We start from the raw sequence: 16,934 nt of genomic DNA, 5'->3' as shown, positions 1-16,934 counted from the left end.
ACAAGCCCAGAGTCAGATTAGCTTAATCCAACTGTGAAACTGCTGATTTAGCATAAAAGGTTTAATCTAACCGCTGCCAAACAAATTTACCTTTAATTACTCATGCGTTAGCAGAAGCTAGCGTCTTGTATTTGAAGTAAGATGTTATTAAATGCCAAGAGTGAACTCTGAGCCATGGTAAGGATTAGGAGGCAAAGCAGACTGGCACTGCCACCTTGGTTCCCTGGCCCTGTAGTGAGGAGCCTGCTCACCCTGCCCATCTCCACCTGACTCCATGCTGTGGGACACGCCGGTGCAATGGCCGTTCTGTGAATGGAGGGAATCACTGTATTATTGCAGGGGATAGGCTAACGTTACCTGCATATTTCAAATCTCTGCAGAGCTCCAAGGACCCTTCAGATGAAGAGTCAACCCAGTTGAATACCGATCTTCCATTTTCCTGCACAGCTAGACAGCCACAGCTTCCCAGACAATTCAGCACACCCCAGAGCAACTCGCTAATCATGAATATCCTGGGAGGAGGTACCTCTGTCAGAAACATCTGGACTGACCACCAGATCAGACAGGCATTGTTTCCCAGCCGGCGTCCACCTTATGAGAATGAGGACGATGAAGACGATTATCAGATGTTTGTACCATCGGCGTCTACATCCAATGCTAGTTCAGCTGTTGGTGGAGAAAGAAGGGGTTCTTCTGGACGGCCATGCAGCTGGCACTTGGGGGTAGTGCATCAAAATGAAACTTCCAGCCCCACTCGTCACAAAATTGTTAGGCGGGCCAGTAGTGCTGGGGAAAGTAACACGTGTCCAGCCAGCTCAAGGTATAAAATGGGGGAGCACAGTTCTCGAAGGGAGGTGAAGAGAGCAGAGGTGAGCAGTATGAATGCGTATCCTGAATCTTCAGAGGAGCTGACCATCGATGACATTGAACATGTTTATGATAATATAAGCTATGAAGACTTAAAGCTGATGGGTCTGACAAGAAGGGAGGAGACAGACCGTGGTCCCCAAAGATCTGCGCGAGACTCTCTCTACGAGGCTGAAAACAAAAGCAGCTTAGATTCACCCTCCAAAAAGAGGACAGTAAATCAAAACAGAGCCTCCATTTGTGCTAGTAGGGATGAGATACTACTCAGTAGAGAAGCACCTACTTCAAGTTTGGATGAGCTCAGGATCGTTGAAGACAACATCTATGACACCATAGTGCTTCCAGAAACACCACTATTGAATTTTAAATGTGACCCCTTAAAATGCTCTAAAAGACGGAGTTTTCTGGGCCTGGAAAAAGACTTTGCATGTTGTGACAATCTACGGCAGTTTGTTTCTGAAGAGAGCCTCCAGTTCAGTGAAGACGAAAGTCCTTATCATCGTGTTCCTGTCGACAACGACTATTTGAGCTTAGTAGATAGCTCCTCCAACTCGGATTCACTCTCCCATAAGTCTGCAGCAGATAAACTCTCGGAGGAAGTAGATGAGATTTGGAATGACCTGGAGAACTACATCAGGAAGAATGAGGAAAAGACAAGAGACCGTCTTCTTGCGGCCTTTCCTGTTTGTAAAGATGATGTGCAGGAAAGGTTGCATGCTGGTAGTACACCTGAACTGAGTAAAGATGTAGAGTACTCACTGTCTACTCTCTCTCTGCCAGAAACTCCTGTTTTCCCTAAGACTGTGAAGCCCAGGGCTGCCACCTTCAGCGAGGCTAATCTCAGGCTTGAAGACACTACACCGTGCAAGGAGAACTCTTTTATGAGTCTGAAGAGATCTTCCTTCTCCAGTGAGATGCCTTTTGTAGATAGCCCATATGAATCTGCCAATAGTGTTCTGTCCAATGCGCATACAGAGGGCATGGAAAATGAATTGGCTGTTGCAGATAAAACAAAGAACAGAGTTTTTATGATGGCAAGGCAGTACAGTCAAAAAATTAAGAAGGCGAACCAGCTTTTGAAAGTTAAAAGTCCAGAGCAGGAACAGCCAGCTAGCAGACAACAGAAACTGAAACACAAAGATCTTGCTGCCATTCTGGAGGAGAAGAAACAAGGTGGTCCTGCTATTGGTATGTCAAAAATATTTCTATACACATTTCTTTAGGAACTTTCAGTGAAATTTCTGTACTGAATTGGAAGATTATGAATTTTTCCCACCTTACTAGTTAAGTGTCAGTATGGTATTTTCTGTGTTACCACCGAGATGAGTTTTCTATGACTACTTCTAACATGAATAGTCCTCATATCACAATAAATTCTTGTTGTTACTTGATAAAATTGGAAATAAATAGTGGGGTAGCGTCAGGAAAGATCAATTCAGCTTAGGCTGGAAATTGAACTTATGCCTGAAGCGCTATTGGCCTCCTTACAGAAAAGCAGTTATTTCCTTTAATAGCGTGATCTTCAGAGTTTGACAGAAAGGGTGTATTTTCAGGTATGTTCACCTTCTAGCAAGTTGTGTAGATTTGCTCAGGTACCATCCACATCACACTTATAAGGCGTGGGGTGAGATAAGAAAGAGCTGGTCGTCTTGCTCTTTCTAATGAATGTGCGAAGTTGTGGATATGCAACATCTTTGGAACTATTTTTGTCCATAGTCAGTTGAAACAAATTGGAGACATGGAGCCAGCAGACTCCATGCACCAGGGTGTCATTCTGTGATTCTTGTGATATTTATAAAAGTCCCTAAATATCTTATTTACCAGGCCATTTTCAGAATGTTCTTTCCATTTACCATGAAACAAGCAGTGTATTATGGGAAAGTGCGTTACATTGCATCCTGCATGACCGTTCACTGTTGCAAGACATTTTTTGTTTCTTTTTTCAATACAACGTACTGGAATGCAACGCAATGCACAGCTCTTCCACTGAAGATATTGACACAGCTGTAAACTTTTCTTTTGACCAATACAAAGCATTTTTGGATTTTTAAATTTTCACATGACTTGTTCGAACGGATTGCTTGCCTCTGCTAACTTAATTCTCTCTCTTTTCTAGGTGCCAGAATAGCTGAATATTCCCAGCTTTATGACCAAATTGTCTTTAGAGAAAGTTCACCTAAGGTCCAAAAGGAAGCCTGGGCCACCCCTCAGGAGCCATCACCTGGGAGGTTTTCCACGCCCGTGGCTGTGTCTCCTCCCCGTTCCCAGGCTGCCAGTGAATGCTCAAGAGGAGAAGATTGGCTTTTGCATTCCACATACAGTAACGGTGAGCTGGCTGACTTCTCTCCATGGCCTGAATCCCAGGACCCAAAGTCCAAGAGCTCATATACAGAAGCCGGTACAAAAAGCAGTTCCAGGCAGTTGCCATCAGCTGGCTCAGTGCCTTCCCTTCAGATTTCTAACTGTTTGCATGTCCCGGCGCAGAGGTGGAGCGCCATTATAAGCCAACCAAACAAAGAAAATTTACATCAAGATCACATCTATAACTCCCTTGGGAGAAGAGTAAGCAATGTAAAGCCACAGGCATACAGCAGGTCGCAGTCATCTTCCTCAATTGTGGTCAACAGATCTGGAGAATCAATTGTATATCCTAATGAAATGGACAAGAAAAAGCTCCATTCGAACAGGAACTTCCGATTCAACAGCCATCAAATGCCGGCTATTGCTTTGGGATGTACGGGGCCTGATGTGAGAAAGCAGGTCCCTGAAAACTGTTCAGATATGATTCTGCAGGATTCTCAAAAAGTCCTGAGAGTGAACAGGGCCACCCCACCCCTGACGGCACAGATGGCCACTCAGAACTATTTTTCCAATTTCAAAGATACTGAAGAAGGAGAAGGGGATGATGATGACTATGTTGAAATAAAGTCTGAAGATGATGGATCTGACCTGGAGACTTCTCAGAACCAAACAAGGAAATCTGATCCTAAACTCCGTAACACAGACGCTGCTCCTTCTGAAACGCTCTGCGGCAAAACTCTCTCCTGTACTCCCGCAAAGTCCGCCAGCAGCAAACATGCGCTTACCCCGTATCTGACTGCATATAGTGATTCAGATAAACTGAACGACTACCTGTGGAGAGTACCATCTCCCAGTCAGCAGAATATTGTCCAGTCTTTAAGGGAAAAGTTTCAGTGTCTCAGTTCAAGTAGCTTTGCTTGATGCTTTCAGTAATTTCTAGCTGTACTGCCTTATCGTGACAGAGTATATACTAGGACAGTCAGTAATGGCGTCATGTATTTCCATAATACTACACAATCAGGCATTGTATCACAGTAATATTGTAAATAGATGTGAAATGTATCTTTTTGAAACAGTTTAGAATCCTGGAAGTGAAAAAGGCCACGTGCGCACCGTCTGGGGTCTCGCTCCATAGTGCTGGTGGACTTCTCATCTCCTATTTAACCTTTGCATCTCCTCCCTTGTTGGGTGCGGTACCCTTTGATTGTTACCATCGAACCAGTTGTGATGTCGTTTGATTCTTAAACCATTTTATCATGTGGAAACCTTAGTATTCGGACTTTTGAGTTGGTGACCAGTGTTCTGCGTCCAAAATACCCACGCAATTGCTCTGGTTACATATGGGAGCATTTAGCTGAGCATCTGTGACTGCAGATTTCTGAGCAGGGTTCTGGTAATTACACCAACATGCTACGTGTGCAATTGCACATACTTTTTGCACGTTACTTTTTGTCAGACAGATTCCAAGTGTGTGGGACCAATGCATACGCTACATTACTCTGGAACAGGCTTCTTATGTTTTAAACAAGATCGAGTCCTAGTGCTTGGGGGAAGGGTGCCAGACTGGTATCTCTGTGTCTGAAGCCTTTTCTGCTCTCTATAACTGCATGCTAGGCAGAGGATGGGGAGTGGCAGTTTTTTATGTGAATCTCTGGATGTGACGCAGTCCTTGCCTGGAGGATGTTTTGGGCAGTAGAAGGGTAGCTCTGCTGCTTGCAAAGATGACTAGACCAGGTTTGGTACCCGCAGTGATCGGGGCATTTGTGACACACAGGCAAAATTTTAAGTGTCTTATAGCACAGAGCCCAGCAGCGGAAAGCCGCTGGGTGTGAATTTGCCAAGCAGCTGTGTTTTATGCGCAGTAGCCTGCGAAGTATTCATTCAAGTCCCAAAGTCACTAACCCGGAGAGAAGATGGGGCTTGGGCAGGTACTTGGGTGAAATATCAATCCTACGGCACGTTTGGCCCCACAGGGTATTTCAGTGATACTGCTGGTTGAGTTACAAGCTGCCTTCTCCAGGGAACGTATCTCCCGTAGTAGGGATTGATCTTTCCTGGCAGAGAGGGGTAAAATTCATATTTTCTAAACCAGCTGGGGCTGAATCTAATCCAGTTTATGTCCAATGAAAGTAGCTTAAAAAATGAGAATACATTCCATTCTTTCGCAAATAATGTGTAGAATAAATGCTGCCATTTACAACAAGAACAGGCTTTCTGATATGATGCACGTTTACTCCCCTTTGTCATCTTTGTTGCGCAGCTTTGGATTCTGTTACTTGAAAACATTGTACCTAAAGGAAAGCCTAAACGCATCTACGCTGATCATTTTGTGTGACTGTTGTTCTTTTTTGGTGCTTAAATTCTTCAGATTATGTGGATAAAGCCAGTACCGACTTAACGACATATCGCTAAATAAAGGAGTTTAATTGAAGTACTATTTTTACTAACCACATATCACTCCCCTCAGCTACAGAGCACTGTACTTCCAGAAGGGCCGACTATTTACTACATTGGTTACCAGGAGGAAAACCTGAATTTATCAGTGTACAGCTAATTACTTGTAGACTAAGATTTAAGGACTTGAATTCGTTAGAATGGATTAAATTATTTACTGCACGTGTCTTGCATTGGCTAGGAATTTTTATTTGGAGGGCTGGTTGGTCAGGGTACTTACTAGCTCGTACCACAGGGATACTTGTTACAGTCAGCGTGTCCGCTTTGATAGGACCTGCATCTAGTAAAATCTGACTGAGAAATAATGTTGTACATAGTTAAGACGCCCGTAGCAGAGCCCGTATTTATTTAATATAGCTTGTAAAGTATTGTAAATACGAATAGAGTTAAATCCGTGCTTTACCTACGCACATCTAGATTTGTTTAAAGGGCTAGGGGATTGTTGTGTAACTCGCGTCTCATGCCATCAGTGGAGTTGGGGGGCAGAGGGGGGAACCCAACAACCAAACGGCCAGAAAAAGGGACTTCTACTAGAGTGTAACTTCTCCCAGGGACCATTTCATACTATTTTTAATAAACGTTGAGTATGCAAAAGCTTTGGGTTCCGTTCCTTGGCGTCGGGGGGCGGGGAGGATGCTCGCGTTTATTTGGGGGGGGGGACGGACACGACGACACGGGGCGGACGCGAGAGGGTGGTTTCTGCCAGTCGTAGGCGATGTTTGGGGGCGATTTGTTTTTTTTTTCCCTTGCAGCCAAGCGGAAGCGAAAGGGGGGGGTGAAGGGCCGGGAGCCGGGCGAGGGCGGTGCTCGGAGCAGCGCCCTCCCCTCCCCTCGCCCCGCTGCCCGCCCCGGCGCCGCCGCCGCCACCCGGGAGCCCGGCGGAGGGATGAGGACGGCGGCGCTGCGGCGCTGCCTGGCCCCGGCGCTTCCCGCCGCGCCGCGGCCGGGCCGGGGTCTGTGCGGGCGGCGGCCGGGGGAGGGCGGCGCGGCGGCGGCGGCGCGGTAAGCGGCGCACGTGGGGAGGCGGCGCCGGCTGATGCAACCGGGGGAGGGGGGGTAAAACCGGGGGATTTGGGGGGGGGGGGGGGATGCTTCCTCAGTGAGTGCGTCGGGGTGGTTTCTGGGGGGGTGGGGGGAGTGGTGCCCCACCGGGCAGGGGAGGCGGTAAAATCCCCCCCCCCCCCCCCCCCCCCCCCGCGCCCGGTTTGTTGCTGCGGTTTTTGTGTTTCGGCATTCTGAGGGCGAGGGGAGCGGGCGTTACGCGGCGGTGGTGCGGGTGAGGCCGCGCGTGGACGCGTGCCTGGGGAACGCGTCGCGTCGTGTGTGCCGTCCCTCGTGGTCCCGCCCCACCCCCCCCGCCGCGTCCTCTCAACCTCAGCTGGGACAGTTTGCCAGGGCTTGACCTGAACTGGCCCTTGTCTTCTGCAAGGGGGAGGGTGTGAGGTAGCAACAAACTGCTCTAGGCTGTGTTTTCCCCAGCTAGTTTTGCCTCCCGTGGGGGACAGACAGACAGACTCCTTCAGGGGGGCACCTTCATCCCCTGGTGGGTAAGTATCATCCGCATGTGCAGAAGGTAACAGAGGAGAGCCAGCAGCCACTTCTCCAGAAAATTTTTCCAGCGCCTGGCTGCCGCTGGTTTTTCCAAGAAGCAGTGTGGCAAACAGAGCTGCTCTGTCTCTCCGCCGCCCGTGGTTTTGAATAGCATCCATGGAACAGTTGCTGCTGTTAGGGTTGGCGACGCCTATGTCCAGCTGTAGCCGCCCCAGCTGTAAAGGCCTCTGCTTCTGTCGCCAGTTGGGCCTAGGGTAGGGTGTGGGAATGAAGGACCCACCAGGGCTCGGGGTGGTGGATCCCTTCCGTGCGTCCTGTGGTAGGGCTGGACAAGCCTTCTCATGAAATAGCATAGGCTAGCTATAAAGTTTTGAGCATGTCCAAACAACGACACGCACGGCTGTAAAACAAAGGTATTTTGGTCTGTCCTAACAGACTCCTGCACCTGACTGCTGAGCACCAGCCTTCGCAGTCTACATCCATGCATAATTGTGATGATTAAAAAAGCATATGCGCCTAACCGTTTATTCCAGGGTATTGCTGACTAACAGAGGTTTCTGCTGACTAATGTTACGAAGATTTATTTTGCGAAAGACTTGCCTATTGTTATTGTGTTGCAGCAAAATCACTGAGAATGCAAAAAAATCCTTGGCCTTTCTCAAGAGAGAAAACCCTCGGCTTGAGCCAACCCTTGCCATTATTCAGGTAAAGTATGTCTGTACACTGGCTGCCTATGAGAGATCCCCTTCGGTTTTGTTGCTTGTCTGCAACTTCAGAATTGCACGATGCAGAAAGTAACTTGTATTCACGTAAAGCAATAGGAGGAGGTGATCTTGCCAGACTGCAGTTTAAGGAGCTTTCAGTCTCATAAGCCCTTCTCCAGGCCTGAAACAGCTACAGCAAACTTCAGGCTGTGGGAGAGGTTTGCAAAGGAAGGGAACAATTTTATCCCTTCCTCCCTTTGCTAAGGCAGTCTTCCCGTTGTGAGTACAAATTGCCTTTCCTTACAGGTTGTCTAAGTTGATTGACATACCTAAGTTAAAGTCAAGGCGGTTGTTCTCAGCCTTGATTTAGCTTGAAGCTTTTGTTGCATTCCTGAAAAAAGTATTTACGTGCCTGAAAACACGAGCCTCCCTTCACCTCCCACCCCTGAAATAACATTGCCAGGGTTACGGAAAGCTCCTGCAGCTTCCTGCCAGCCTTGTTGCCTTTGGGCAGCTGTAGCTTATGACTGTATTACTGCTGTCCTAAGGAGAGGAGAACCGCGCTGAAAACTCCCAGTCAGCGCAAAAGGGCCTGTGTGAAATAAATGATCTGTGTAAAATACCAGTATCCTTTAGAAGTAGCAGCACTTTCTAAGGTGAAGCAGTCTTGTAGTAACTGAGAGCTGTTGTATTACTAATGCCGAGAAGAGCTTTCCTTTCCATTCCATGGGTGGTGCCATCTTTGAGAAACGCAGTCAAACTCAGAGATGAGGATTGCTATCCCTGTAAAGCTGAGAAGTGTTCCTCTTTAGATTTCTTAAGGTTTCAAGACCACGAAACTGGAGATGTTTGTCATTCAGAGTGGGACCCAGAGCCACGCAGGCAAAAATGGTTTTGTCCCATTTCCTAGGACAGTGGTGTTGGTTTTACGTGGGCAGACGCTGAATCTCTGACCCAGTAGGTTTTAATTTTAAAACCTAAATGTAAGAAATGCAGCACCAACTCTATTTCCGTAGGTCTTCTGGCGAGGCTGACTGACCAAGCTCTCCCATCTCTTACCCTCCCTAGGTAACGGCGGTTAATGTTTTCAAATAGCCCTCTAAGGCCACAGGTTTAAGGACTGCTAGAGTAGTAGTGACCTGTCTTCTCAGTGACCTGTTGTTTCTCATTTCTGTCTTGTTCCCATCCAGTTGCATTGTGGGCTGGATTGGGGCAGTGGTCCACGCTGGGCTGGAGGGGCCTGGGGATGCTTCCTTTCAGCCACGTTAGTCCCTGAGTCTGTTTTTCTGCATGGCTGCCTGAGTGTTTTATGGCATGAGGGAAGGGACGTTTTTAGGATGGGAGAGAGCATGGTGCGAGGAGGGAGAGGTTCCTGCTCATTTTAATATCAGTTGGGGTACATCTGCATCAGTGTTTTGGTTTTGATGATGGTTGTGCTTTAAATGAATGTCCCTCTTATCCCCATTTACCCCACTTGGTTTGTGTCATGAGGTGGCTGCAGGAACATGCGAACTAGATCCTTCTGGATGAAATTCACCCAAACAACGTCCCCTGGCTGTCAGTCACCCTAGCTCTAGTCTGGTTATAAGGACTGAAACGGAACTCATTTTAAACGTGTATCTGTTGGTACAAAGAAGACTGGTTTTAGTCTACAAATGCTCTTGTGGTGCGCTGCTCAACTGGGTAGCGTGGGCAGAGCCTTAAGATTTGTGCTGGGTTGCACCCAGAGGAGCAGTGGGAGGGCAGCAAAATGATCTCCTTTGCCAGTCGCTCGTGGGCAGCAGCAGTCGGTATAACATGGCACCACCTCTGCAGCAGTACTGGGAATGAAGAGTTCCAGGCTGACCCCACTATGGAATGGTTTTAGATGCATTTTTTTTCCTCTAGAGCCATCTCAACGTGAATTGATGCTGAGATTGATACCCGTGTTGCTTATTATCTCTGTTGAACCTCAGTTGGAGATGGACAACAGCAAAAAAATGATGGTGGCTGCTTTTTAATTTTGTTGAAGCTGAAAACTAATGTGTTGTGGCAGGATCCTGCTTGGCAGTGGAGCTGTTGCCCTGCAAAGCTCAGCGAAGCACTGCTGGCTCCCCTGCACCCCCTGCCCTGCCCCTGTGCTCTGCCAGCCCACGTCCTGAGCTCTGGTCTCGCCTGTGCTGATCCGCGGGTTGTGATGGGAACTGGTTCTGGGCAGGGACTTTCTGCACCTGCATGAGATGAGCATTCACCAGTTGGTGCCATGGGGGCGTTACATGGGACAGCGCAGTACTGCTGGTGCCTGAATCCCAGTTAAACCTCGTGAGCAGTCCTGGTGGTTACACACCGGTGTGGGGATACGATTCCACATTTACTGGCATGGGGGAGCAGCTTCTGAGCTGCACTTAATCCCCCCTCTTCTTCCCTCACCACAGTGTGAGCACCACATGCATTCTCAATGCAGCAGCCTCTGTGCTGCCCCTCGCCCCCAGCTGCCAGATTTGGGGAGTGGGAGACTGGTCATGGGGTGCCAGGGATGCGGGCGGTGCTGGGCTGGGGGAGGGAGCCGGGGCATGGAAGCCAAGCCCTCATCCCCTCTCAGGAGCTGCCTCTCTCTGCAGAGCCTGTCCTTTTAAATGCTCTTTTTTTCATTGTCAGCAGTCTTGAACCATGTGGGATTAGCAGGTTGGTAAATTGTTACGGGCTTGAACCAAAATCATTCTGGGTGATGCTAGCGACAGTCGAAGCCAGCGCTGGCAGCTAACCACGAAGTGAGCGGCTCAACTCTGACGGGAAGTCACTGGCACTGAGTGTTGTGGAAAAAGTTACACAGAATGTGTTCAAGAACTTAGAATGAACCCTTTTAAAACGATTTATTTCAGTCCTGTTGCCTGGGTCAGAAGACAGGGTTTTTTATATGATTGTATAGCTGTGAGAAGTGTTTTATTTGTTTTGTTATGAAGCTACTAACTTTTTTTTTGAGGGTGGAAACGTCACTGATCTGTTGGTAGGAGATTTTTAGTTTTGGATGTTGAATTCTCAGTTTTACTGTTACAGTATACAAAAATATCTGAAGAGCCTCCAAGATTTGATAGTAACTTGAAGAGTAAAATTCAATTGTAATTATTATGATTAAATATCATAATATATACGGTGCACAAGTGCCTGCTGGTAATTGGGAGGAACTGATAACTTCTGTGAATTCTATGAACTTCTGCTTCTGTATTGACAGAACTCACTGTAATCTATGATGATTTGCCTCATTTTTGGTGGTTAAGGCAAACCAGTGTTGTTAGGTGATATGGGGACACTACAGGAAATGCTAGTATTGCTGTTGTCTATTTCATCCTTGTTACGCGGCTGGATGGAGAACAGTATCTTCAGATACAGGACTGGTACCTTCTTAAACGGTAAACCTATGTTTAGGAAATGGCCACTCTTGTCTGTAAAAGGCAGGATAATATCAACACATACTTAAACTAATCAAGCCAAAATAAATGTACTGGATGGCCTTCTGCTTCTTAGAATTTCTAGGCTTTTTATTTGTTTGAATACTAGTAGACACAGGCATCCTCACTATGTTTCTTGCATAGACCCGTGCATTAGTGCACCCACATTTTTAAATGTAAATTTATTATTTTTAATTAGAATTTTTTATTATTTAAAAAATTATTATTTTAAAACGTAGTTTCTGTTTCATTCCCCAAGGCACATAATGATCATTCAATTCAAGAAACAAACAAGAAATTTGCCAAAGAGGTAAGCTTTAGCTGATACACTTGTTATTAAATCATGAGCTATTTGCCTTTCGTAATCGTAAGTATTTTCTTTTGGCAGGTTGGTCTACGTGTTATTCACATCTGTCTCCCTGAAGGCAGCAGCAAGGATGAGGTAACTGCAGTACCTGAAGGACTCTTCCTTTTTTGCTTTCGTCATAAACCTATGTTTATTGCTGACATTAATTATCTCTCTGAACTGATCACTGTTAACTCCAATTAGGATTGGGACTGCCTTAGTTCAAGTAGCACGCCTTGTCCTCCTATTGGCAAGTGTGGGAAAAAAGGGAATTAATGGGCTCGTCTGCTGTACGCTGGCAAGCTGAGGCACAATCAGCAGAGTAATGCTTTGTTTTCCTGTCCAGTATTTAACTGCAGTGTCCCCTCATACCAGCACGGGTATCCTATCTCCCACAGTTGCTCTTGTGACTGTACTTGATTCTTGCCCAAGTTACTCAGGAAAATTAAAGATTAATTGATTTAGAAGGCGAGGGAGTTGAATTTATTTGCTTGTTTATTGATCCTGTAATGCTTAAAGTGTGTTTTTAAAAAATCATCCACCCCAAATCACGAGAGAGCTGAATTCTTACCGTGTCGAAGGCGTTAAGTAGGAGGCACAGCACTAGCATCAGGTATGTTTAAAATACAGCAAACGGTATTAATATACATGGTTCTGAGGCATCTGGAAGTAAAATCAGCAAAAGAATGAGTAGTAAAAGATGCCACTGTCCCTATCTGTCCTGCTTGTGCTTGGCAAGTTTGATAATCGTGCAGGCTTGTGGGTTTTGTGTACTGTTTTGTATTTGGTAGACTTTGTTCTTAAAATGTTACTGGCGTGCAGTGTAATCTGAAGAACAGCTTCCAGAAATATTGAGGGTCAGCTACCCATTTAAGAAGGGTGGGCTTTTGAAATGAAGATCAAATACCTTTTGCTGTTGGTAAATGTGTTTCATCTGCGGAGTAACAGCAGGAAATAGGTAAAATACAGTGAGCATGCATCAGTGCTTGCTGCTACTTCGAAATAATATCTTAGGAAGTGGCAGAACTGTGTATCTAAAGAGAAAAGCCAGGGTATTTTTTTTATTTGAAGGAAGTTACGTTCAATAAAGTTCATAACTGTTTGCTTACTCTCCTGCTTACTCACTATGACAAAGTGGTTTTTTCATCTGTTAAAATTCACATGCTACCTTGCATTCCCTGGTTTGGGAAGGTGGGAGGGATTTCAGTACCATACACTTTTTGTTCTGCCATAACTGCCTGTATACAGTAAAGGCAAGTTAAATCAAGATTGCTTTACCCTGTATGAGTTGTAAATATTTTAAACTCTGTGGTGATGGAAAGCTGAATTGAAGTAGAACATAATGAAAACGGAAAACTGAATTATTTTCCCAGGAAGCAGGAATATAGTTCGAAGTTCATTAGATTCAGGCTGTTTATGAACTGTATTTCCTCTAATTGCCACATAGGCCCCCAAGATTTTGTTGCATCTCAGGATTCCTTAAGCAAAATATGGATGTTTTCACATCCATGTTCTGGTGTATACACTCATCCTTACTTTCTATTAGGATGTATACCAGCCTTATTGCTGTCAAATGCCTGTTTCTGTCTCAGAAGTCAGCAATCTAAAGGGGTGTTTCTATGCCAGTGACCTGCTTTTATGACCTTTGTTAACAGGAGTGTAGCACGCTCTCTTGGTTCAGAGTGCAGACAGTCTAACCCCTACCAAATTCCCCTCACTTACTATTTGTTGTGTATCCAGTGTTTGGGCAGTAGTTTACATGAACAGTTTACATGAAAACCATTTTAGGAAGGCACGGTATTAGCTAAGAAAAAAAACTTGTGCTCATTTTCTGTAGGTATTAATCCAGTTAAATTATACAGTTTTGTGGTGATTGCACACTGATTATATTATGGAAAGCTGTGCTCACATGACATTTCTTACATGAGAAGACTTCAGTATGTTTTATTCCATTGTATTCTTCCGTTGTATTCTTCATGGTCTTTTGTGCAGTGTCTTTTCAAAATAACAGTTCTTCACAAGATGACTGGCACCTCTTAGGATCAGGGTGTTTTGAGAAGGAAAAGTGGTAGCAAAATATACTGGTTTAATAAAATAAATTTTCTCTAATATAATTGGTTTTTTTAGTGTACAATTTTTTGTCCATGTTCTGCTTTGGGATGCGGTCCAGTCCTATTTTGAACTATGTTTTAACCAAGGCTGCTTATTTCTGAAAGCATCTTCTGAAGCTGTTACAGTGTCAAGCTTTTGCTGAGTTTTGGGACAGTGAAAGGAAAAATCCTTTTGGCAGCGTAATGTCATGTAATATGTGTTGGCTTTGCAAAACATTTAGAATAGAGTCAGGATGGCTTAATTTGGTGAGCCATGGAAATATAAAACAAGGAAAATGGGTTATTGCTTTTTCATTTAGAAGTTGCAGTAGTTTGTGAGGGAAGCAAACGTGGCCATAACGTAGTTTTAAAATATAGGTTGTATCCCCTTCTAATTAGATTCTTCTTCTGTCTGTTGTTCTGATCTTTAATGCTTTTTATTAACTTCCCAGATTGTCAATGAAATCTTGAAACTTAATGAGGATCCTAATGTGCAGGGCCTTGCCCTTGACCTCCCAGAAAGCTTATATAGCAGTAAGGTATTAAACGCTGTGAAACCAGAGAAGGATGTGGATGGGTAAGTGAAGCACTGAGAAATAATATTAGCGGATGCGAGGCTGGTGGCTTTGTAGAATCAATTTTCCCCTGTGCTTTTTATTAATGGATTCCTCAGTCAATGTGTCTAGCTGTGCTATTGAGCAGTGATAAAAGATGCTGCTGAATCAATGAAAAGTCTTTTGCTGAAGTAATTTTGTTCGTTATCTTTTAAATCTTTTTAAACTGTATATTCAGGACATGATCTTTTCAGAAAAATCAAAAATGAAGTTCTGATTTACTGATGATACTTCAGTAATACGAATGGTAGTCACAAAGTACTGAACTCAAACCCCAAAATTTTCACAAGAAGGATCAATGGAAAAGTTGCAGAGAAGGTTTTAACTTCTTTACAGCACTCTTGTGGTGGGAGAGTAGGCTATTGTAGTTTGGACCCATTAGCACAGCTTTCCAGTCAGTTTGGAGTTGCACTGTTCTCTGGAGAGACCACTGGCATAATTTAGGTGTCTGGGTTACCATTTTGCTGCTCTTGCCGCCTTCTTGCTCTCAACTGCAGACTGTTACCCTCTTTTACTATTTTTTTTCCTCTTTTTTTTTTTATGTCAGGAAAAAGATCGGAACATCTTGCAAATTAGTTACCTTTCCATTATCTGGAGTACTGGAGATGGACAGAGAATGGAAAATTCAGAGCATCCTTGTGTATAAGAGAACGCAGTACAGCGCAGAAACAACCTGCGCTCCCCGCAGCAAGCCAGCCTGAGCCCAGAAGGCTCTATTACCTCTGGCTCAGCTTGGCTCTGGCAGCACCGGTCTGGTTCCGCTGCAGCCACTGAGGTGTTTGGCCCAATGTGCTGCGGGTAGCCCACTGCCACGGGTGAAGAGCTGCCTGTGTATCCTGGGCTCACGTTACTTGTCCTAACTCACAAACCACTTCCTGGCCTCTCTTGATGCTCAGTGTATGTCTGACTGGGATGTGGGACGATACAAATTAGCCACAGACATGACTATCAAGGGATTTACTTTTATGAGACATGTTTGCTCTTGGTTGGGGTAGCTGTTAGCCATGTTACAAGCTTTACTGAGAATTTATGTTGCACAAACTTTATTCGTTTTGTTAATTTCTTTTTCTTTTTTTTTCTTAATTGCCATATTTTTCTACTGCAGATTATCCGATATAAACCTAGGACGCCTGGTATGTGGTGATGCCCTTGACTGTCTAGTTCCTCCTACAGTGTGTGCTGTGATGGAGCTCCTTGAAGATTTAGGTGAGACCTTCTATCATAATTATTACATTAATGTTAGCCTAACTACTTTTCTCAGTTTTAGTCCTGACTGAGAGACAAATATAAACTCACCTTGCTCTGTTTTCTGGTTTGTGTTGGTTTCCCACCTGACATATATTTGTCTCCTGCTAGTGACGGACCTCAGTGAGATCTGAATATAATATTTGCAGAAATGGGTTTCAGCCATATGGATTTTGGAGATTAGGCAGTGATTACCTGCCATCAGCAGATTTAATCTCACTGAAGCTACCTGAGACATCTGAGTCTGAATGGTTGGAGAAATCCAGGTCTGCCTATAAATAAGTGCTGAGCAAATCTTTTGATTTGGGTTGTATTGTGTAAATACTAACATTGAAACGGCAGATTTAAACACGTGGCTTTACAGTGTGTGAAGACACTGTTAGTTTAAGGCAGTATTTCAGAGGCAGTCTCTCCTATAGAGATTCATAATTGTTGAGACAAGGATTTCTGTAACAGAGCTGTAAATAGGAGGTCAAATGTACTTAGTAACAAATGCGAACAAAAGGATTTGTGCAAATAAAATACCAGAAAACTAGAAGAGTAGTATTTACTTAATAGAATTAGGGAGCTGCCAGGAAACAACTTAAAACCTGTGGTTTGTTTTACTGCATGGGCTCCAAAAGAGTTGCCTGTAATGCCACAGCTGCTGCGGTTGTGCAGGCACACAACACTGTTCTGTTGGGAGCCGCTTTCCTGGCTCTTCTGAAGGGGCTTGATAGTGAGTGGCCTGGTAAAGGGGGAGAGTTCATGTAGACGCTCCAGCAGAGCCTGGTGCTAGCGCCTTTGCAGCCGAGGGCGGCTGAATGACTTACCTTGTGTCACGCAGGTGGAAAGACGGTGCTGGTGGTGGGAGCCGGTGGGGCGGTGGGCGCCGCCTTGCAGTGCATGCTGCAGAGGAAGGGAGCGGCAACCCTGAGCTGCCAGTGGAAAGCCCCTCAGCTGCAGACCAAGGTGAGTGCTCCTCTGTCTGCCCGGTGCCCGGGGGTCATCCTGCATCCACACCCTCCGGGCATCGCCGTCGGCCACCCGCGTGGCACTGCTCCCCCTCGCTGCCGTTCCTGAGAGGGACGCTCATCATTTCCATCACAGGTGGCACTGGAGTTCGCTAGTAGCCATTACAGCATTATGGGTTAGGATCTTTTCTCCTTCCTGCTTGCTCAGAAATGGTGCTCAGGCAAACAGGGGCCTCTACCAGAATATTCCATCTGTAGCAGCGCTGTTATGACTTCATTATTTTGCACTGGGAGAGAAGGATTTCACAGGTCCAGTTTAAAACAAATAGGTTAGGTCTTCCTTTCCCTCGGTGTGAGAGAGATGCCCACTTTATTTTTGTC

General features: G+C 45.4%; 2 protein-coding genes across 6 annotated transcripts in view; both read left to right on the top strand.

Moving 5' to 3' along the window:
* The window catches only part of PLEKHG1 (pleckstrin homology and RhoGEF domain containing G1), a 139,641-nt gene extending 133,425 nt beyond the window's left edge, over positions 1–6,216 (top strand). For all 3 annotated transcript variants that reach the window (XM_075087943.1, XM_075087946.1, XM_075087945.1), the window contains 2 exons: positions 381–2,055; positions 2,984–6,216. In XM_075087943.1, the coding sequence (XP_074944044.1) occupies positions 381–2,055; positions 2,984–4,089 (2,781 nt within the window). In that variant the 3' untranslated portion in view covers positions 4,090–6,216. The remainder of the gene's footprint in view (positions 1–380; positions 2,056–2,983) is intronic.
* A 182-nt stretch (positions 6,217–6,398) lies between these two features.
* The window catches only part of MTHFD1L (methylenetetrahydrofolate dehydrogenase (NADP+ dependent) 1 like), a 161,562-nt gene continuing 151,026 nt past the window's right edge, over positions 6,399–16,934 (top strand). The window contains exons 1-7 of one of the 3 annotated variants that reach the window (XM_075087939.1): positions 6,399–6,624; positions 7,794–7,878; positions 11,565–11,615; positions 11,694–11,747; positions 14,194–14,318; positions 15,461–15,561; positions 16,427–16,551. In XM_075087939.1, the coding sequence (XP_074944040.1) occupies positions 6,509–6,624; positions 7,794–7,878; positions 11,565–11,615; positions 11,694–11,747; positions 14,194–14,318; positions 15,461–15,561; positions 16,427–16,551 (657 nt within the window). In that variant the 5' untranslated portion in view covers positions 6,399–6,508. Of the gene's footprint in view, positions 6,625–7,793; positions 7,879–11,564; positions 11,616–11,693; positions 11,748–14,193; positions 14,319–15,460; positions 15,562–16,426; positions 16,552–16,934 lie in introns of those variants that run through there. The other 2 variants (XM_075087940.1, XM_075087942.1) reach the window with 2 other exon arrangements.

Source organism: Phalacrocorax aristotelis, chromosome 3, assembly GCF_949628215.1.
Source record: "Phalacrocorax aristotelis chromosome 3, bGulAri2.1, whole genome shotgun sequence".
NCBI classification, from domain to species: Eukaryota; Metazoa; Chordata; class Aves; order Suliformes; family Phalacrocoracidae; genus Phalacrocorax; species Phalacrocorax aristotelis.
This window is presented reverse-complemented; position numbering and strand designations above follow the sequence as displayed.